The 23,736-nt window shown below is 38.3% G+C and overlaps 1 protein-coding gene across 3 annotated transcripts in view; it reads right to left on the bottom strand.

The window, feature by feature from the left end:
• The window catches only part of utrn.L (utrophin L homeolog), a 391,980-nt gene that overhangs the window by 310,629 nt on the left and 57,615 nt on the right, over nucleotides 1-23,736 (bottom strand). For all 3 annotated transcript variants that reach the window (XM_041562715.1, XM_018263001.2, XM_018263003.2), the window contains exons 3-5: nucleotides 17,723-17,784; nucleotides 3,741-3,833; nucleotides 1,771-1,848 (exon numbers count right to left, since the gene is read on the bottom strand). In XM_041562715.1, coding sequence (XP_041418649.1) covers nucleotides 1,771-1,848; nucleotides 3,741-3,833; nucleotides 17,723-17,784 — 233 coding nt within the window. The remainder of the gene's footprint in view (nucleotides 1-1,770; nucleotides 1,849-3,740; nucleotides 3,834-17,722; nucleotides 17,785-23,736) is intronic.

Genomic DNA, 23,736 nt, shown 5'->3' with positions numbered 1-23,736 from the left:
TCATATTTTCCAACAAGGGGTACTTCATTTATTATAATATGCACATTTCAGTGAGGCATGTGACAAAAATGACATCACTACTCACCGTTTATAACGGTTGACATCATTAGTCACCGTTAATAAGGATATAATTTACAAGATATTCATGGTCCTTGTGTATTATTTAAATATACACTGTTAAATGCATCAACATAAACCAGGCCTACTATTGCTACAATTTTAACCAATTTATTTACAACAAGCAACAATTGCTATGACTTTCTAATCAACATTGTAGGCACTATTAGACAAAGTGATGCATGCACACACTAAAGTTTGTTTTCAATAAAGGCCAATCAGTTATTTTTACATTCAAGATAAAGGTACTGATGCTCCACGGGAGTCATAGTACCCCGTAAGCCATGCCATTGAGAGGATAATGCTGCTTCACGAGTGTACACCATATATACTTATGTGATTATGTATATGATTCAGGTACCCAACCTGATGCAAGACTCTACTTTTGCAAAATACAGAGCATTCAAATGTAGTAAGAGGTCATCCTGCAGAAAAACAGTAGCCAAAAATGTTATATGAAAGTAAAAAAATCTTGTTGAAAGCTGAAACTGAAGTGGTTGCCATGGGTAACTGGCCAGATTTAAATTTGCCCACTGTTAGTAAGTGCAAAAGTTTATATAGCTGTTTTTAACTGATGTTTCATGCCTTGGAGTGCTGTAATTAGGGGTGCAGCGCCACTGAGGCGAGTTGAAAAACCCGCCTCAGGTGGTTGCACCTCTCAGGTTACCAGGGTCAAAAAGCTGCTCCTGGTACTTTTAAGAGCAGAGTTTCCAGTTTTTAAACCGGAAATTCGACTCTTGTATTACAACAGAGCGCAATTCAGCTCTCCACACTAGCGTTGCGGCCCCCTCGTACCCCCTTCGGCACCGGAAACGTAAGTGCTGGGGGGGCAGCATTGAAGGAACTGCCTCAGAAACACCCCTGCCTGTAATTAGTGTTACCCTATCCCATATTTTACTAATGTGAGGTCTACTTTTAGTGATGTTGTCCCATTATGATCTATATCCATAATAGCATTGTTAGCATTCTGTTTCATGGAAAATATTACTTAAATATTATTTTGATTCAGATAATATCTGAATGAAAATAATGAAATAGGAGGGTGATGTAGACAAGCTGTTTGTTGACAGTGTCTTGAGATCTACTGATCACGAGCTAAAGCTGGCAATAGATGTAAAGATTTTTAAAAGATCCGATCGTCATCGTGAGACCCCAATTATCTCGAAGCGGTCGTACAATAGTACGAATTGTCCATCAACTAAAAAGACCATTTGCCAGGAAAACAAAGGGTAGCTGCCTGCTTGTCCTGGCAAACATAGATAGATTGCACTGGGACCAATAAAGATTTTTTAACCTGGCCGATCAATTTTCGGATAGATGTTGGACGAAAAATTGCAAGATGTACGATCATTCGAATCCCACTAACCGCACGATAATTTGACGGATTGGTCGGACTTCGCCAAAAATCGGTCATTCAGCAAGAGAAACCTTTGGGACCTTAAAGGTCTACTGGTAGATCCCGATCTACCTTTTTGGCACCCCTGCCCTATCCAGTGCACAAGAGTACCACAAAGACGAACCACATACAGTGTACCAAGTATCATTCAGTTGCCTTTTAGAGTGGGTTATTCTATATGTATGTGTACACAGATAAAACGCAATGCACAATTATAAGAAAGATATCATTTGGCATACTGGAAGAAAACAACTTACATTGTTCTGATGTAAAATTTGCAGGACTCTGTTGACATTATTTAAAGCGTGAACTCTTGTTGATCCACGTTCCTTTGGCTAAAAGTAGACAAAAGGTTAAAATCAATCGGAGGTGTCAAAAAGCCTTGGAGGTCAAGAGTTTCCAAAACCCAGACTTTTAACATGTCTCTGTCTGACAGCAAGAATGTCAACCCAGTCATTTAAGTGGTTCATTTGTATATAGCATTACATTTGCTGTAAGCTTTCTTTACACATAAGATGGTTGTAATAGTTAATATTACTGGAATACCAGCAGTAGTGACATTTGAATGCATAAACTAAATTCTAGATATATCTGAGCATCTGAGGACAAAGTGATGACCAGTTAAAGATTGAAACAGATGTTCAATATCCTACTTTTCATCCTGGGAAGACTACTTGGGACATTCCAGGCACTGTTTTACCTGCAATGAACTTAAGAGGATCTACATGGAGTTTCAATGAAGATGTAATGCAACACCATATATTATTTACCATGGGCCATGCAGTAAACGTGCTATTAAAGGATACAGCATGTCCTCATCCCTGTTTCGTTACATTCAGGACTGCACCAATACTACTGCAACTTTTCCACATCAGCTACACTCTGTGCACATGGGTCCCAAATTGCATGGATGGAGCTTAACCGAGAATGGGCTATGTTAGTGGCATATTTCATGTAGAATGGTGCATGATCTGGGCAGACTTGGGGCATTGGTCAGACATGCCTTACTAGGATAAGTCTCCACTCTACTTAATTGGCAGATCCAGCTGGGCAGATGGCTAAGAACCTGGTCCCCTGTTAACTAAGTAGTATGGAGGCACAGAGCCCGATGATTTCTGAGGAGGACACTGGTACCACCCCATATTTATGTTATTTCAGTGAGTGAGAGGGTGGGTTTTAAATAAAAAGCAATTAAAGGAGAAGTAAACCCCCCATACCAAAAAAGCTCCCCTTAACTGCCTGGCATTGCCCCCTCCACTCTCCCTTTCCCTTGTGTATTAGTAAAAAAAAAAAAAAACCCTTAAAAAACATCTGACCCTAAAATGCAGAGCAGCGGAGCTTTGTATTCTTTTGGGACTCATTGCCAATTCGAGCATGCGCAGTTGAAGCCAATTCCTGACTAGCCAACTGCGCATGCTCCCACAGGCTTCGAGGCCAAAAAGAATACAATACGGAGGAAGATGGTGTCCTGGAGCTCCGTTAGCGCAACTGCATTTTAGGGTCAGATTTTTACGTTTTTTTTAATTAATGCACAGTGGGGGGAGGGAGGCTTTTTTTCGTACTGGGGGGTTAGTGCTCCTTTAAGGCTTTAAAATAGGGTTTAATATTGAAGAACTGAAAATCTGGCCTGTCTTCAATGATATACTTATTCCTATTAAGGCATTCCATTCCAATTCCATTAAAGTTTCACAGTTATATATGCTTAATTCACAATACAATTATTATTGTCTAGAAATTAGTCAAATGTATGCCCGAAGCTAAATAGAATGGTAATAAACAAGCGTATTCATTTTTACAACAAGACAATGGCCCTTAGTTATGGGGGATAGTGATGTGCGAGTCAGGCTTTATCCTACCCGCACGAAACCCGCCCGCACGTGCCTTCCGGCTTGCTTTTATAGACCCATGCCGCCCCACCCCGCTAGGTTTGCCACCTGGCCGGTATTTTACCGATCTGGCCGGAAAAAAATTATGGTTGATCTCAAGGTTAATAATAGGGAAAAAAGATAAATGGTACAGGGCTGTCCAACTGGAGGCTTTCTGCCCTTATGTGGTCCCCCCTCATAGGTCTCCACTGACCTCTGTTGTCGCCATCAAAATTTTAATATAATCTGTTCCCTGAACATGTACCACACTCAATATGCTAATATACATCTATGAAAAAAGTTGTTCGACACTGCTTTATTAAAATGCACCCTAACCTAACATGTGCCGGGCTTCTACTTACCAAACTTGTTCCTGTAAGACCCTCTAGCAAGTCCAGCAGCTTCCGTCCATCTTTGAGGTCTACAAACAAGTCTTTCACTGGAGCTTTGTCACACTGCAGGTTAAAAAAAAAAAGAAACTGTTTTTATTCCTGAAGGAAGAAATATTACAAAATTCCAAAGGCCTGTAATGTTTTGATAAGCACTAAAATCACAAAATTGAAAATGCTGTTTATGTTTTCACACACTGGGGCGCATTTATGAATATGAATGCAGTGTGCAAGAGATGGCCACAATCTGCCCTTTTTGTACTTTGCTGCCTATCTATTAATTACATTTCTAGCTTTTTTGAGGATGGCTGGAGAAATGTTACCAGAGATTTTCCATGAAATAGAAATAGAGAGATTACCTTCTTCTCCCTCAGCCATAGAACAATGCAGTGAAAGGAATGGGCAGCTCACAATAACTCATTGTCTAAGATGGCATTATGATGGGGCAACACTTGAGTCAATTTAGCTATATGTCATAGACATAGAGGACCACTGAGCAATCAAATATGCATGAAATATGCAGATTAGAATTTACAGTTCTATATCAAACACATACAGGTTGTCACGGCCGGCACCCAATACCAGAACAAGTGCCAAGTACCCTGGTATCGGCTAGGCTTCACCAGTAATTGGGCTTCGGGAGGAGCCCTCAGCTTACTTGGGTGCCACCTGGACTTAACGAGGGGTACAAGGCGAGATGTTCTGGCTGGCGAAGGGGCACGGCTGGTAGCAAAGTCTTTTGTGCCGAAGGTCACAGTACAAGAGGATTAGGCAGAAGGATGGTCAGACAGGCTGGGTCGAGGCAGGCGGATATCAGAATCGTCAGGCAGGCAAGGGTCAAAACCGGTTAGTCAATCAAGGGGTTAAGCAGGAGAGTTGTCGTAGGTAGGCAAGGGTCAGGATACGGAATGCAGAATAGTCAGGAACAGGCAGGGTCAAATACGGATAATCAGATCAGAATTTCAAAGACAGACGCACAAGGCTCAGGAAAAACACTAGAACAAGTTCTATCACGGGCACTGGCTGGGGGTCAGAATGGGCCTTAAACACGGATAAAGTTCATGCCAAAACAAGCATCAATGCACGCTGGCGCAATCATGCCAGCGCTCCTGTACTTTTAAGAGGCGCACAGGCGCGCCGCGCACGCCCTAGGAATCAAGATGGCGCCGGCTCCTAAGAACCACAGGTTATGCATTTATTATCACAGGGGTCCCCCAACCTTTTATTACCACATTAAAACATAAGATAAAGTGTTGGGGAGCAACCTAAGCATGGGAAAAGTTCAAAGGGCTGTGATTGTCTATTTGGTAGCTCCTATGTGGACTGGCCATCTACAGAAGGCTTTGTATCGAACCAAAACTTGCCTTCAAGCCTGAAATTCAAAAATAAGCACCTGCTTTGAGGCCACTGGGAGCAACATTTTGATCATGGCCCACTGGTTGGGGATCACTGTATTATAAGGAATGCTTGGAACCTGAGGTTTTTCTAAAATGTGAAGCACCATGCCTTAAGGCTAAAAACATTTATACGTCTTTGCTTGAACACAGATTTATACTAGCTTTATTGTCATCAAGACAAAGTACTGTTTCTTTATTACAGAACAAAAAGCCAATGAAAAATTGCTTGATTCAACAGGCCACTATTTGAAATGGCACAGTGACATAATTTAGAGCTTTCTGGATATTGCTAAAATAGAAAATAAAAGATAATTGTTAATTTGCTACAAGATTTCAAATGCGTGCAGTTGTACTTCAGCAAATGAAGGTCCCTTTCGGCAACAGCATTATAAAGATTACAAAGAGAGCAGAATAAATGAATTGGCTTGGTTATATAAATAATAAACATATCACAAAGTGAAAGAAAGTGAAATTCAGCACAAGAGACTGCTACGGAATGATGATTCATAAAGAATGAAGATGAAGTGAGCTGTTCAGTACCAGGTGCCTGATGGAACGATTAGAATATTGTGGTGTATGGGCCAAACAGCTGTGATATGTAAGGGACAGCAAGACCCAATATGAAAGGAACAATTGGGTAAAACTGACCATTAGCAATGTGCATTCCTTTTGCAGAGTTCAAGGAAAAACTTTCTTTCTTTCATCTTCATCTTTTCCCACGTTTTTTTTTTTTAACCAAAAATAGACGATTCAAATGATGTGCTGGGTTTCCATGCTCACTTGTGTATTCAGAAGACTGTTCCCATTGCTATCTTTTCCTTATATAGCTCAGGCTGTATGTGCAGCTCTGCAAGCACTAAATCTACTTTTATTTTCAGCTTTCCGTGACTATTACATTAAAACGCTATGAATATCATGCTGTGCATTTGGGCACACCGGAGAACCGTAAAAACTGCATATTATAAATTACTTAATTGAATCACACAACCAAAAAGGTTGAAACAAAAATGTTAAAGTTTAAATGTTTAATTATAAATATCAATCAAAACAGACATACATGTGTTTAAATAGATGTGAAAATGTCAATAATGCAAATTTGCACTGTTGAGCCTCTATGTACCTTCCCCCAGCGATTTATCATTCCTCCCAACATTTTGAGGGACAAAAAGAGTTGGTGCGTGTAGTGCAATGAAAATTTTTGGACCATACCCCCTAAATACCATGTTCGTTTTACAAAATTTGGCAAGTTTGAACATACTTGTGTGTTTTTTTCAGTTATTACAGTTTTGCTAATGAAGGTGAATTGTCCTTTAAGTTGTGAGTCTAACTTCTCCCAAGAGAAAATTTTATCTAAATTGTTACAATTACTTATTTTCTTATCTCAAAATTCTTACAAAAGTATCTTTTTGCACCTGGTGGCTGTTCTGGGTTTTCTGCCAAATGGCAATTAAGTTATTTTTTTTTTTCTGGCTGTTCAGTGCAGGAGTGCAAAGAAAAGTCGAGATATTTCAGCATCAAGCTGGGACTGCGGGCTGAGCTGTCAAAAGCGGGACTTTCCCGCTCAAAACGGGACAGTTGGGAGGTATTATATATATATATATATATATATATATATCAATTCTGTTTTGTCTTTGCACAAAGAGCAGAGTAACACATTTGCAGGTATGTCAAGTTACTCCTATGATCTCTGTAATTACAGATGGGAGAAAGTCTATGGGGCAAATTCACTAAGATTCGTCTGCTTCGACGCACTTCGCCAGGCGAATTTTCGCCAGCGCTACGCAAATTTACTAAAATCCGAAGTTGCGCTCAGGGGAAGCGTAATGCTGCGAAGTTGCGCTAGCGTTAATTCGCCAAGCAAAGCGAAGTTACGCTAGTGAACATTAATTTGCATACGGCGCAAAATTGAAGTTATGGAGGTATATGTAGCAGCACTACATAAGCCTGGGAAACCTTCAAAACAGCAAATATTTATTTTACCCTACACATGTGCCCACTGTATAGTTAAGGTGCCATGAGTTAGGAAATGTATGGGGGGAAGGATGGTAGCCCCCAAAAAAATTTCGATCTTTTTCAGCCTATCACCCATAAAAAAAGAAAAAACGCCAGATTTTTGGGGAAATTTTTAAAAAATTTTGAAGCAATCCCTATTTACTCTATTGCACTTCGCCTGGTCTGAGGTGGCGAAGGAAGTCTGGCGTAAACGGTAGCGTTCAGAAAAATTTGCGCGTCAGTGAATTTGCATAGTTACGTCCGTTGCGCAAATTCGCCAGGCGTAAGGGTGCGAAGTAACACTAGCGAATTTACGCCAGCGTCCATTAGTGAATCGGCGAATTAACGAAAATGCGCTACGCTAGCGAATTAACGCTACCGTTAGGCGCTTCCTCCTTTAGTGAATTTGCCCCTATGTCTAACCCAAATAGCACATTTGGCCACTAGGTGACATTGGAGATGCTAATATTTGTACTTTAGGTATTGTCTTGTTATATGTTGGCAAATGTAGATGATGAGCTCTGTACAAACCAACCATTACTTCCCTTAAATTGCAGTCATTGTTAGGTCTATAAGATAAGGAGCAGCTCATTTCACAATGGCTTCTCTGTGGATTGGCATTTTGTTTAACTACTCAAACAGCAAATCTGCAAAATGAAACATGAAGTTTTGTGCAAGAAATAAACTGTTTATTGATTTAAAGAAAATATATAAAGCCTGTTCAGTACAAACCCTGTTCATTGAGCTGAAGTTGAAAAGGGGGACATAAAGCCCCTTTAATCTAGGAAGTTACCCCAAGACACAAGTCCAAAAGTAATCAAAAGATACATATACCAATTTAAGATTTAGCCTCAATGAGACATAGCACTTCATATAAATTTTGAATTGTGAACTGCATTTGGGACTGATGGAGTGAGTTTCTAATGAAGAATACTTTTCAGTCAGATAAATATATATATGAAAATTAGATAAACTAAAGATACGCTTCACATTTAATGCATTCCAATTTATGGGGATATTTTGGCCATTGAAAGCAACTCTCGGTCATGATGTGTTACATTCCGAGGTATACACTGAGCATGCTGATAGAATGGAGACTTATTGTTCCCAAGTGCTTTCAACATTATCCAAACAATTTGGCCCATGTGCCAAGTGACCAGATGAAATCCAGTTTAGCCACCTACATGAATAAGCATGCTGTGTATGCAGTTACTTTCTGCTGTCTGACTTTGGGCCAATCCAATTTAACAAAAAAAAATAAAAAAAAATGTAAAATATGTAACTGTTCACTTCTGCCAGTGTGGTTTGGCCAGAACTGAAAATGCAGCAGATTTTACAGTTCTAAAATATGCCCCTAAGGTTCCTTCCCTGAGCCTCCACAGAATTGTGGGGGGGAAAAAAACTTTCCATGCTCTTTCAATGACTATAGAGCTGTTATTAATTATGGCTTGGTCGTCATGAGTCTTGGAGACAGTACAAATGGAATTCTTGCCTTTGCATGCTTGAATATTATACCTTTCTTATTGCTTCCAGTATGTAATAAAGATTCTGAGGCTTGCAAAAAGACAATTTTGGCAAGCTTCCTAATTACTACTCTTTGCTATCCACCCAACTTTAATACTGGTTTAGTTAAAAGCTACAGCTTTACAGTCTTTTCTTGGTAAAAAGACAGTAAAAAAATCTCAGAATTTGCAGTGAGCTCTATAAATATAATGGCACTAGAGACAATATGAATGCAATAAAAGGCAGTTTCCTCGCCTATGGATGAGAAAACACGTAAACACAACTAGGAAAAAACAAATGGCTACAGGAATGGGATCTGGAAACTAGAGATGCACCGAATCCAGGATTCGGTTCGGGATTCAGCCTTTTTCAGCAGGATTCGAATTCGGCCGAATCTTTCTGCCATGCGAACTGAATCTGAATCCTTAGGGGCGGGGAGGGAAATCACGTGACTTTTTGTCACAAAACAAGGAAGTAAAAAATGTTTTCCCCTTCCAACCCCTAATTTGCTAAATTAGGATTCTGATTCAGTTCGGTACTTGACCGAATCTTTCGTGAAGGATTCAGGGGTTCGGCCGAATCCAAAATAGTGAATTTGGTGCATCCCTGCTGGAAACCAATTATTTAACAAGTTCTTAAATATACCATAGACCCTTTTCATTAAGTCCTATTTAAATATGAAACTCTACATTTTTTACAAATGTATTTTTCTGTACTAGGTCCCTTGCTTTTCAACTTGTTTATTAATGACCTGGAGGTGGGCATTGAAAGTACTGTTTCTATTTTTGCAGATGATACTAAATTGTGCAGAACTATAGGTTCCATGCAGGATGCTGCCACTTTGCAGAGTGATTTGTCTAAACTGGAAAACTGGGCAGCAAACTGGAAAATGAGGTTCAATGTTGATAAATGCAAGGTTATGCACTTTGGCAAAAATAATATAAATGCATGTTATACACTAAATGGCAGTGTGTTGGGAGTTTCCTTAAATGAGAAGGATCTAGGGGTCTTTGTAGATAACACGTTGTCTAATTCTGGGCAGTGTCATTCTGTGGCTACTAAAGCAAATAAAGTTCTGTCTTGCATAAAAAAGGGCATTAACTCAAGGGATAAAAACATAATTATGCCTCTTTATAGGTCCCTGGTAAGGCCTCATCTGGAGTATGCAGTGCAGTTTTGGACTCCAGTCCTTAAGAGGGATATAAATGAGCTGGAGAGAGTGCAGAGACGTGCAACTAAATTGGTTAGAGGGACGGAAGACTTAAATTATGAGGGGAGACTGTCAAGGTTGGGGTTGTTTTCTCTGGAAAAAAGGCGCTTGCGAGGGGACATGATTACACTTTACAAGTACATTAGAGGACATTATAGACAAATAGCAGGGGACCTTTTTACCCATAAAGAGGATCACCGTACCAGAGGCCACCCCTTTAGACTAGAAAAAAAGAACTTTCATTTGAAGCAACGTAGGGGGTTCTTCACAGTCAGGACAGTGAGGTTGTGGAATGCACTGCCGGGTGATGTTGTGATGGCTGATTCAGTTAATGCCTTTAAGAATGGCTTGGATGATTTTTTTGGACAGACATAATATCAAAGGCTATTGTGATACTAAGATCTATAGTTAGTATAGATATGGGTAGATAGAATTTGATTAAAAGTAGGGAGGGGTGTGTGTATGGATGCTGGGTTTTCATTTGGAGGGGTTGAACTTGATGGACTTTGTCTTTTTTCAACCCAATTTAACTATGTAACTATGTAACATAATTGCGGGCTTTTAAATATTTAAAGTTTGTTAGCTTTAAGACATAATGCTCCAAATTACAGAAAACCCTTTTTATAGAAAACTCCAGCAATCCAATTATAGACCCGTTATGTTAGAGGTACAAAAAGCACCGGAAAGTGCTGGATCAAGAACTTGAAGAGGGTTCTTTAATTTTAAACATAACTATTCAAAATAGCATACATTATTTCTCTGTGGGTCGCTTGTACCTGGTATAATAAACATAATTAAGCATTTAAACTACTGCTTAAAGTAGAATAGGAACCTATAGACTGCGAATATTTGTAGATTCACTTTAAAAGGAGAAGGAAAGGCTAAATCACTGGGGGGTGCCAAAGCCAGAGGTACTTCTGAGTGGGCACCATGGAATGCTCTTCTCCCTGCTTCTTCCTACTTCGTATAGGGTGCACATATGCAGTAGAGTTAAAAGCTGAACTTTAAGCAAAAAGAAGTGAAAGAAGAAGATTGTTCTATGGTTCTCTCTGAGATGTACCCCGGGCCACTGCAGTTTTATGTTAACAGGAACTTCTGTAAGGGAACAGGGTATCATTTACGTGAATTTATGATCACTGGTGGTACCTAACATTTGACATCCCTCAATGATTTCACCTTTCCTTTTCATTTAAAGTTTGCATGATCCTCTAATACTTTTATTTGCCTTAGAAATGTGGACTGCTTATTCTTCATTAAATTGAGGGTGAATCTTATGAGTGCAGGTTAATAGGCAGAGGGCCGGATTACAAAATTTTTCCTAGAGAATGCTCAGGATAAAGGTAGACATTAAAGGGATTCTGTTGTGTTTTTATGGTGTAATTTTTATTTCTAAATTACACTGTTTATACTGCAAATAATTCACAGAGCCAGTGCTGCACTATGGAACTGCTTTCTGACAGGCTATTGCTTCTCCTACTCAATGTAACTGAAGGTATCGCAGTGGGACCTGGATTACTATGGAGTGGTGTTCTTAGATCTACCAGGGAGCTGTTATCTGGTTAACTTCCCATTGTTCTGTTGTTAGGCTGCTGGGGGTGGAGGGGGTGATATCACTCAAATTTGCAGTACAGCAGTAAAGAGTGACTGAGGTTTATCAGAGTACAAGTCACATGACTGGGGGCTCCTAGTAAACTGACAATATGTCAAGCTCCATGTCAGATTTCAAAATTAAATATGACAGGGATTCTGTCACGTTTTAATGGTGTAATTTTTATTTCTAAATTACACTGTTTATACTGCAAATAATTCACTCTACCATATACAATTTAATTCCGGAACCAGCAAGTGTTTTTTTTTTTCAGTTGTAATATTGGTGTGTAGGCAGCCATCTCAGGTCATTTTGCCTGGTCATGTGCTTTTAGAAAAAGCCAGTGCTGCACTATGGAACTGCTTTCTGACAGGCTATTGCTTCTCCTACTCAATGTAACTGAAGGTGTCGCAGTGGGACCTGGATTTCTACTATGAAGTGGTTTTCTTAGATCTAACAGGGAGCTGTTATATTGTGTTAGGGAGCTGTTACCTGGTTACCTTCCCATTGTTCTGTTGTTAGGCTGCTGGGGGGGGGGAGGGGGTGATATCACTCAAATTTGCAGTACAGCAGTAAAGAATGACTGAAGTTTATCAGAGCACAAGTCACATGACTGGGGGCTCCTAGTAAACTGACAATATGTCTAGCTCCATGTCAGATTTCAAAATTAAATATGAAAAAGATCTATGGTCTATGGATTTCAGTGCAGAAGTCTGCTGGAGCAGCACTATTAACTGATGTGTTTTTTAGAGAGAAAAAAACATTTTCTTATGACAGTATCCCTTAAGTTTAGGCATTCGAGAAAGCAAGACTCCATGACTTCTTGAACCTACACAGGCAGTCAGTCAGTCACCATTATGAAACTGCATGAGAAGTCAAGGACATATGTGGCACCACACTGTTATATTATTTCTGAAATAATACAATTTTAATGACACTATTGCAATACAGGTATGGGACCTGTTATCCAGAATGCTGGTGACCTGGGTGTTTACAGATAACGGATCTTTCCATAAATTGGATCTTTATACCTTAAGTCTACTAAAAAATCATGTAAACATTAAATAAACCAATAGGCTTTTTTTGCTTGCAATAACGATTAATTATATCTTACTTTGGATCAAGAACAAGGTACTGTTTTATTATTACAGAGAAAAAGGAAATAATTTTAAAAATGTTGGATTATTTGATTATAATGGAGTCTATGGGAGACGGCTTTTCCGTATTTCGAAGCTTTCTGGATAACGTGTTTCTGGATAACAGATCCCATACCTGTATCACTCATAAAAAGGAATGTTTTATCTCCAATAAAATACACAGTGATATACACATATGTTTTAAGGATATGCACTGCTGTTTGGAGGTAATGAACAGGAGTTGTGTTAGTTTAGAAAACTAGATGCCAGGGTGAGGGTTAATCGGTTATCTATGCGTACAACCAAACTGCTCAGTATGAAACAAATTGGCTAATAAGCTCAACTCATAACTCATTTTTCATTTAAAGGGGAAACTGGTTCAACGTGATTAGAAAAAAACTACAGATTTAACTACACTAAAAGCTGGTTTTAAACCTGAAAAAGCATGAGCTGGCCCCTTGAAGATCTACAAAAGTCCAGAAGAAGGAAGATCGTCCAAACACAATGGCTTGCAAATGCTATAAAAACTGTGATTGATTTATGAAGGGATTTTGCAGAGAATTAATAATACATGACATTAAAACTCACTTTGGCCTCCCTTTAAGTGCATCTATAAAAAGGCTTTGCAAAGCTATATGGTGTGGGAAGAGAGCGCACTGCAAAGTCTCATACAATAAGCAAATGCATTATTAAATAAATAAGCCCTTTGCAGTTTTCTCTACCACATTCCTTTCCAGTAAATTGGAGTTAGACAAGCCTTGTCATATTCCACAGCAAGGATTATGATGTTCAGTTTTATTTGTTTTTAATTCCCCCTAATGGTAGTTATGCTGGTTTAGGCTGGGAAATGATTATATATCATTGTAACAGTGAATGTGTAATCTTATTCTAATTTCAGCAAACATCAGCATCCCATTATTAGACAAATTAAACAGGATTAAATACCCACAGGTAAAGGAAAGCAGCTCTAATTTTGTTGTCAATGTTTGGTGCTACAATTACAGAGCCAACATACTACTCAGTTTTTATCAGGAGTCAATCAAGCTGCCTGTATGTTTGTAGGGTGGGAGGAAACAGGAGTACCCACACAAGCAAGAAAAGAACATACAGTTAGTACTATATATATATATATATACAGTGGTGTGAAAAACTATTTGCCTCCTTCCTGATTTCTTATTCTTTTGCATGTTTGTCACACAAAATGTTTCTGATCATCAAAAACATTTAACTATTAGTCAAAGATAACACAAGTAAACACAAAATGCAGTTTTTAAATGAGGGTTTTTATTATTTAGGAAGAAAAGAAATCCAAACCTGTGTGAAAAAGTAATTGCCCCCTGAACCTAATAACTGGTTGGGCCACCCTTAGCAGCAATAACTGCAATCAAGCGTTTGCGATAACTTGCAACGAGTCTTTTACAGCGCTCTGGAGGAATTTTGGCCCACTCATCTTTGCAGAATTGTTGTAATTCAGCTTTATTTGAGGGTTTTCTAGCATGAACCGCCTTTTTAAGGTCATGCCACAACATCTCAATAGGATTCAGGTCAGGACTTTGACTAGGCCACTCCAAAGTCTTCATTTTGTTTTTCTTCAGCCATTCAGAGGTGGATTTGCTGGTGTGTTTTGGGTCATTGTCCTGCTGCAGCACCCAAGATCGCTTCAGCTTGAGTTGACGAACAGATGGCCGGACATTCTCCTTCAGGATTTTTTGGTAGACAGTAGAATTCATGGTTCCATCTATCACAGCAAGTCTTCCAGGTCCTGAAGCAGCAAAACAACCCCAAACCATCACACTACCACCACCATATTTTACTGTTGGTATGATGTTCTTTTTCTGAAATGCTGTGTTACTTTTACGCCAGATGTAACGGGACGCGCACCTTCCAAAAAGTTCAACTTTTGTCTCGTCGGTCCACAAGGTATTTTCCCAAAAGTCTTGGCAATCATTGAGATGTTTTTTAGCAAAATTGAGACGAGCCTTAATGTTCTTTTTGCTTAAAAGTGGTTTGCGCCTTGGAAATCTGCCATGCAGGCCGTTTTTGCCCAGTCTCTTTCTTATGGTGGAGTCGTGAACACTGACCTTAATTGAGGCAAGTGAGGCCTGCAGTTCTTTAGATGTTGTCCTGGGGTCTTTTGTGGCCTCTCGGATGAGTTGTCTCTGCGCTCTTGGGGTAATTTTGGTCGGCCGGCCACTCCTGGGAAGATTCACCACTGTTCCATGTTTTTGCCATTTGTGGATAATGGCTCTCACTGTGGTTCGCTGGAGTCCCAAAGCTTTAGAAATGGCTTTATAACCTTTGAAATTGAACTCAGGTGTGATAAACCACAGTTAAGTTATTTTTTAACAAGGGGGGCAATCACTTTTTCACACAGGCCCATGTAGATTTGGAGTTTTTTTTCTCCCTTAATAACGTAAACCTTCATTTAAAAACTGCATTTTGTGTTCAATTATGTTATCTTTGACTAATAGTTAACGGTTTTTGATGAGCAGAAACATTTAAGTGTGACAAACATGCAAAAGAATAAGAAATCAGGAAGGGGGCAAATAGTTTTTCACACCAATATATATATATATATATATATATATATATATATATATATATATATATATATATATATATATATATATATATATATATATATATATATATATATATATATATATATATATATATATAAATAAGTGATATAAATAAATAAGTGATGGAATAATAAATTATAGTATGTAAAGAGTAGAGCCTAGAAGAATAGAGGTTGAGTGAGGAGAGAAATAATAATTGTACTGAGAGTGGGCCTCTGGTCTATGGTTCTTTGGTGATAAATATGGTCTATTTTCCCTTTAAATACTTTACCTAATCCACTTATCTAGTGAGTACCACATTAATGCCTAAACTGAATTCAGTCAGACGATGCAGAGCCACTTAAAGGTTGTTTCTCATCCAGCTGGCTGTGACTGGGAGCAAATACAGGATGTTTTGCAATGTTGATGCGAACCTGGCTCTTACACAAAACTGTTCTCTGCGCTGTTCCAACAAAAGGCACAAGAGGGAAAAGGAGGCATAAGTAGGATTTGCTACAGTTGCTGCCCTGTTTGTTCTGTAACCTAATGCCTTGGCCAAGATGTAAGAAATGGAAATGAATTCCACCGCAAGTGTTAATGCTCATTTGGGATAAGGCAGGAGCCACTATTCAGAGAGCAGCACCTGCTAAGGTCCATTTCCGCCTGTTTACATTAGGTGCCTGAAGCTCTCAGCTTAGCAGCACTTTTAAAAGCCAGTGGGCAGAAACAAAGTTAAAGGACAAGGTAACCACCACCAAGCTACACTTTTTTTCCCTTCTCCAGTTGCTCAGTTTCTGTAAGGAAAGTGATGCACCTGTTTTAAGAATTTTAATGGCATAACACTGCCCTGGCCATTAGAGCTTGTACTCTGCAAGTCACAGACTTACATAAAGGTAAGAAACTAGAGCCAGGAGATGGCCCACAAACAGGATAGCTTGGCATGGTTTTCCTTTTATGTTGATGCTGTTAAAAGCTTAGTATATTACACACAATAGTTGCAGAATCTACCGATTTTCTCTTATTCTCATATTTCCATTTTCCTTGTGTATAGATTGTGTTTATTATATGTGTGCCTTTTTTATACTGCTCCCCTGATTAGCCTCCTTACTAATGGTCTTATGGACATTGGGTGGTCGGAGGACACTTTTAGTCTGGGAACTCATAATTATAACAAGCAGGTAGGAGCCATTTTGTGGACACTGTTATTAAGGCAAGCCTTCCATCATCTCAGAATCTTGTTTGTGCACCAGAACGGGGGACCTGATATCCATCCCCATGCCCTGGCTACACAATTAAATGGTTAAGAGAACTGGGGGAATGTGGGAGAGCAGTAACATCTAGGAATTGCTGAATGGAAAGTGAAAGTAATTGCTTGTAGGACACTCGATATTCTCATCACGTTCGGCGCTGATCCAGGACACGATATGCAGACTACAGCATCGGTGTAAAAAGTAGGCTTTATTTCAACACACACTTGGTTGGGGGTTACAGCGGGGGGTATGCAGGGCTGACTGACTTGCCCCGCCTCTATGCATAATATATTTGATTGACAGCTAGCTGAGATTTTTACATGAGTTTAATTTAGATTTCATGTTTAATTTGAAAAGGACTTTTATTATACAAATTTTTATGTCTGGATGACAAGTCCACTTTGAGAGCATCAAAATAGTATGATTAGACATGACTATGCAATTTTTGATATATGTGCCCCTATCCTGTAAGCAATGGACTGGAAGAAATGCAATAAGCATAGATCATCCATTTCATTCCATGCCAGCACTTATTAAATTACCCTTATCTTGAAAAGCCCATGTCACAAGCATTCTGCATAATAGATCCTATGTTTATATAAAATTATGTTTTATTCCATAGAGATAAAGGAGATGTTCACCTTCACTTTTTTAGTTGTCTTTAGATTGTTCACAGCTACAAAGACACTTTTCACTTGCAATTTTTGTTTGTTAGCGTTTTTCCAAAGCTAAAGTTTAATGTTTAATGTCATTCACTCTGAACTGTTAAAATTTGCTACATTAGGTGATACATTTCTCAGCAGCATCTGTGGAATATTAGTAACTATTGTATCAATTATAACAGCTGCATTTAATGAAACTCAAGGAATCTGCTCAGCAGGGCCAAATAGACAACTGATGTATCAGTTTAGAACAATTGACAGAATCAGCTACCCTCCTCAAAGAGCTGCTTCAGAAAGACATGAGAAGGTGAAAACAAACTTTACACTTCAATATTACAAAAAAAAAAGTTTGCAACTAAAAAATAGAAAGTACAGTAGAACCCCAATTTTACATCCCTTGATTTTAAGTTTTCCCTCATTTTACATTGTTGTTTTGTGGTCCCACCTATATATTATGCGTAATGCATTTCCCTGATTTTACATTTTCCAAGATTTTACACCATTTGTTTGTGGTCAGCTGAAAAACGTAAAACGGGGGTTCTACTGTGATTGAAATAAGTGTTTATTTCTGGTGCACTGTCTGAAAACAACTGAACTGAAAAAGTGTTGGAAGGTGAACAACACCTTTAAATAAGTACAAGTGATTTTTCTCTTACCTTTGAAAAGCGAGCATTTATCCATTTGGTAAAGGTTTTTTTCTGTACATCATTATGCTCATCTGAAAAAAGTTAAAAATGAGAGAAATATGGTTAGTTTCCCTTGTAATTGCTTCCCAGAAACCCCAATTCTCCTGTTGGTTTACCAATGATACAAATATATTCAGACAGTAAAACCATTGTGCATGACAAAATGTGATTTCGATCCCAAACAAGATGAATCTGGATTAATCAACACTACACTGGATTACAATCATTCAATCTATAGCACTAGCACTATATATAGCACAATCTATAGCATTGTACAATACGTCCTTAAATATTGCAGCTGTTGGCAAAGGCCAGGGGCGCTTCGCCAATGAGGCGAGTTGAGGCTGTCGCCGCAGGCGCCCCATCAGGTACCGCTCCTGGTAATTTAAGAGCTGAATTTCCGGTTTTCAAACCGGAAATTCAGCTCTTCAAGCGCAGAGAGCGCAGTTAGGCTCTCTGCAATAGCATACTGGCCCTCTCTGCCACCCTTGTGGACCCCCTCAGGCGCAAAAAGATAATCGCACAGGGGAGGGGAGGGTCGGCAGCAGCAACTACAGCTGCCTCAGGCGGCGGAGGAGCCAGAATCACCCCTGGCAAAGGCAAGATGCTTAATAGAAAATGAGATCTGGGAATGTAAATCAAGCTATACATTTCACTTCTAATGCTCCCATTATAGTTCAATACAATATTTAGGTAATGGTATGAATAATTGAAAAAGGACATACTCATGCCCTATATTTTTCTAAAAAATCTAATAGTTCCTTTCCAAAGACCAAATCAAAAAAACAATAAACTATATACTTTTAAAGAAATGTTTATTTTTTCAAACATGTTTCTTATTATGTATGACTTTTGCATGTTCCCATTGTGGCAGGTACATGTTTACTTTCAGTTCACTGCAATACCTGTCTGGGCCTGCACAGCTGCTGCTGCTGAACTACAGACATATGGTTACTGTGAGTTACAAGACTACAAATTCCTAGTAAAGTGTTAAGGGCACCTGCTCTGTAGTTTTTCCCTAAAGTGGCACTTGCGCCATCTATGGGGAAAAAGCCGGTGCAGTGTAAAACTTAAAGCATTTCAACATTAGTAAACCAAAGGGTAAAATTCTTTAAATTCCTTATGAACAGGTTTGCCTGCAGAACAGAATGGCGAATGGCTCATACCTGATAAAGAAATGTGTAAAATGTAAGCACTTAATCAGCTATGAGTAAATAAAGAAAATCAATTTATTGCACATGAATTTTTCCAGCAGAGTCATATCAACTGGCAGTGACTGAACAAGACAAGTTGTTTAAATTCATTCATAACTTACACTTAGAAACGCCAGTGTTGCACCCTGTCTCTGAATATAAATGTATGTATTCTTAAAGCTTCCAAAAGAAATTGATGTTTTATATAATAGCCCAAGACATTCACTCTACTGTATTGCATTTAAGTATAATGATCATTCACTTGGCAAGATATAGAAAACAATATGATATTACATATTGTGCCAAATTATAAGTGCTCGGTTCTCTATTTTATTTAATATACCAACAATTTTAAAAACAATCAAATCACAAACAATGGATCAAGTAGCAAATACAAAAAACACCAGGGACAAAATACAGAAAAAGAAGGGATATGTAAAAGTATCCTTGGTTGAAAACTATAGTCTTATGGTGAGTAATTTGCAGTAGTTGTTGCCAATTTGAAAGCTGCAAAGAATCAGAAGAAAAAGACAAATAACTATAACAAATACATAATGAAAACCAATTGAAAAGTTGCTTAGAATTGGATGTTCCAAAACATAATAAAAGTTACCTTAAAGGTGAACCACCCCTTTGAGTAATGGTAATACATGGATAATCCAGGATATTTACAATAACACAGTTTTAAGGGGCGCTTCTGAGAGCCTTAAAAATGGGGTGGTCAAAAAAGGAAAATTAACAAAGCACAGGAAGGAAATCTTTGAAAGTAAAGGAACAAAAAAACTAAAGTCCTCTGTTTACATCATCACTGCTAAAGAAGGTCTTCTAGCAGCAATGAAGCCAAGGAATATATGGCAGAAGAATTAATACATGTGATGATTTGAAAAAAATATAAGGCTTTTTTTCTATACAATCAAATCTATCAATCTGTGGAGACCAAACCTGGTTTGTTATAAGAGCATGATCAACTTGGTACTATCTAGATGCTTTTCCCTTTTACATACCTCCCAACATTTTGGAAGTAAAAAGAGGGAGAAAAAAAATTTTTCCGCACGTAGCGCAGCAATTTTTTGACCACACCCCTTTCTGTGGCCACACCCCCTAATTACCATGTTTGTTTTACAAAATTTGGCAGGTTATGAAAGTTTGAAAATATTTCTCCTTATCTAAACTGTGTTTTTGTGTCTCAAAATTGTTACAAAGTATCTTATTTGCACCTGTTAGCTGTTCTGGGCTCTCTGCTAAAAGCCAATTAAGTGAGAAACTTTGTTTCTTTTTCTGGCTGTTCAGTGCAGAGAAAAGAGGGACTTTCCAGTACAAATGAGGGTTGAGCTGTCAAAAGAGGGACTGTCCCTCCGAAAAAGGGACAGTTGGGAGGTATGCTTTTAGCAATCTGCTCTTAATACAACAGAACCCAAATGGGAAAGCCTTATGCTGGCCATATGCATTGTACTGGCTAAACCCTACAAGTCATGTGCTGATATAAAGAACCAATAGTGTCTTGCAGAGGAGTAGGTTAATAAACCCAAATGAATAAATATGAAATAAAATGCAAAAGGCAAATAGAATGGGGTATATATACAAATTAATAAGAGATGAAAAAAGAAAGAAAGGGAAGCAGGAAAGACACGAATACCTGGAGAAGGCTGGAAAAAGATGAAAAGGGTAAAAGGGGAAAGGATGGTGAACAGAAGAAAGTAGGAAGGAAAGAATGAAAAGAAAATAAGGGGGGAAGCAACAAAAGACATGTTAAATAAGGTGGAACTTTGCCCTTGCTTGTGCACCTGACAACAACATTGATTGGCTGGTTTGCCGCACACCCATATACAATGCAATAAATAAATATTTGGGGGCCTCTGGAACAGATTTTCTGGAGGGCTCCGGGAGCTCCAGTCAGACATTGCAAATAGTAGGAGTGCACCAACTACAGGATTCAGCATAATCCTTTGAAGGATTTGGACTTCTTAGCATTCAACCAAATAGATTCTGAATCCTTAAAGCCACGTTGCTCAACTGAAAAAAAGTATTTGACAGCTAATCTTCTCAAACGTGAATACAAAAAAAAAAATATAGTTTGTATTTGGCAAAATCTTTTGTGCAAATCTAATAATTAAAGATTGATGTATCCTTAGAAAACACCGTTTGAATGTTGGGCAGGCAGTAATCTGGTATAATTATTAATATAGCTCTGTGTAATAAAGCAACTAAATATATTCAAACAATGTAATACCATATTAAACAAACACTCTAGTGATCTATAACTTAGCAAGCGAACTGGAGTGCTCATTTCCAAGCTTCGCCGACATGTCTGAACGTCCTACAAGAGACTAAAAAAAGTGCAGCAGTCATAACACGTTCTAAATAAAGAGTTGGTACTCAAAATTTTGGCTACAAGGACCAAGCTGTTCCTATCTGCCATCAAGTTGTACATTCTTTCACAAGCCAGCTGAAACACTACAGCAGTGGTGACACTGGATAAATAACTCACCTGTCAATTACAAATAAGCTCAACATATAAATGCAGCTGTGCAAAGAAAGGAGGGGGGTAACAAAATGTTAATTTGTTGTTAACTGCACCATAAATTCCAGTGCAACTACTGCGAGTAAAAATGTGACATTTCATACAGGCAAGCATGGTCTCCTTAAAAGAAAAAAAACTGGAAATTTTGTGACCCCAGAGAATTTATGAACCACCTTGTCTGTTGTAGCAGGAAAGCCCACTTTGTTCAAGATCATAGAGCATTTTCAGTATTGGGACCCAAATTTGTGTCCCAGCCCACGGGGTAAAAATCACTGGGTTAGTGGGAATAATTGTCCTAGCCAGTGCTAAATGGCAATGAAAGGATGTGAAAAGAATTATCAGTTCGAGTACCCCTGATTTAAAGGGAACCTGTCACCTTAATAAATAATTCCAAATCCTATTTATCATGTCTGCCAAGAGAAATAATCTTTACTTACACTATATACATTATTTAAATCTTGTTCACTTTAGTCTGGGAATTCACAATCACAGCAGTGGGCTCCATTTTGTGAACAATTATTAAAGGAAAACTATACCCCCAATATGAATACTTAAGCAACAGTTTATATCAAATTAAGTGACATGTTAAAGAATCTTACCAAACTGGTCTATATATTTAAGTAAATATTGCCCTTTTACATCTCTTGCCTTGAACCACCATTTTGTGATGGTCTGTGTGCTGCCTCAGAGATCACCTGACCAGAAATACTACAACTCTAACTAACAGGAAGAAGTGTGGAAGCAAAAGACAGAACTCTGTCTGTTAATTGGCTCATGTGACCTAACATGTGGTTTGTTTGTGTGCACCCTGAATCGTACGATTCCAAGGGGAGGCCTTTATTTTTTAAAATTGCAATTTTCTATTTATAATAACCCAATGGCACATACTACTAAAAAAATTATACTATTATGAAAATGGTTTATTTACATGAAGTAGGGTTTTACATATGAGCTGTTTTACTCAATATCTTTTTATAGAGACCTACATTGTTCGGGGGTATAGTTTTCCTTTAAAGCAAGCTTTGCATCATGCCCAAATCCAGAATGGAAGACCTCATGCCCATTCCCAGGCTACACAATTTTAGAGCATGAGGAGGGAGGGGGAAGGCGAGGAGGACAGTGAAATCTAGGAAGTGCTGAATGGTAAGTAAAAGTAATTGCTTTCCCCCCTCTATGCCTGCCTAAATGGGATCAGAGACAGATACCAGCTACAGACCACCATACAAATATCCTGGTCATAACGAGTTTCCCCATTTACAGTAGCTCCATATCTCTTCTTTTAACAAAAAGCCAGACAAAACATGCTTTTAAGAGCAATAGCATTTACAAATAACTTTGAAAAAAATATGTAATATTTATTATTTAATATATGTATTAATATATATATTCGTTTGTTGCTTATAATGACATTTTCTTTCATTATGTAAAAAAAAAAGTGTGTTTGGGTGGAGGACCTCTGAAATGATCTCTAACAATTTCCTGAGATAAGCTATAGTGACAAAACGCACCCTAACACCACTAAAAGTGACAGTGTTGGTTTGATTTTGGATGACATACAGAGATGCAAAAATTAGAGCTAATTATAAAATTGTGACTGCTACTTACAACATCCAGAAGCAAAACAAAATGCACATTATTATTGTGAAACATATTCACTTAATTTTCTACCAAGTGACAGCAGACACCTAGTGAGGGTGGTGCACAATATACCACATCAACACCAGACTGATGTTTGAAAAAATGTAAATATGTAACACATCTCTCTCCCTTTATATTTTTAACTCATATATGTTGTTTTGAGAATTCTTTTTTCTTATATACTGTAATAGTCATTCGAACATAGGCCTTTTGCTCCAATTCCACGTGTTGCAGCACACTGGGTTATTATGATGCTGTAGCTGTAGGTGAAGGCTGGGTACCCTTAAGTACAGGTATGGGAACTGTTATTCAGAATGCTTGGGACCTGGGGTTTTCTGGATAACAGATCTTTCCGTAATTTAGATCTTCATACCTTAAGTCTACTAAAAAATCATTTAAACGTGAAATAAACCCAATAGGCTTGTTTAGACTCCAATAATGATTCTCAGTTTGGATTACAGAGAAAAATACATTCGTTTACAATTTAGAATTATTTGGATTAAATGAAGTCTATGGGAGACAGCCTTTCCGTAATCCCGAATAAAGCTTTCTGGATAAAGGACTTCTGGATAATGGATCCCATACCTGTACCAATTGTACTGTATGTGTCAGTGTCTTCAAGGTCTGGCTTT

This window comes from Xenopus laevis, chromosome 5L (genome assembly GCF_017654675.1).
Source record: "Xenopus laevis strain J_2021 chromosome 5L, Xenopus_laevis_v10.1, whole genome shotgun sequence".
NCBI lineage: Eukaryota > Metazoa > Chordata > Amphibia > Anura > Pipidae > Xenopus > Xenopus laevis.
The sequence above is the reverse complement of the archived record's forward strand: the minus strand, read 5'-3'. Positions and strand labels throughout refer to the sequence as shown.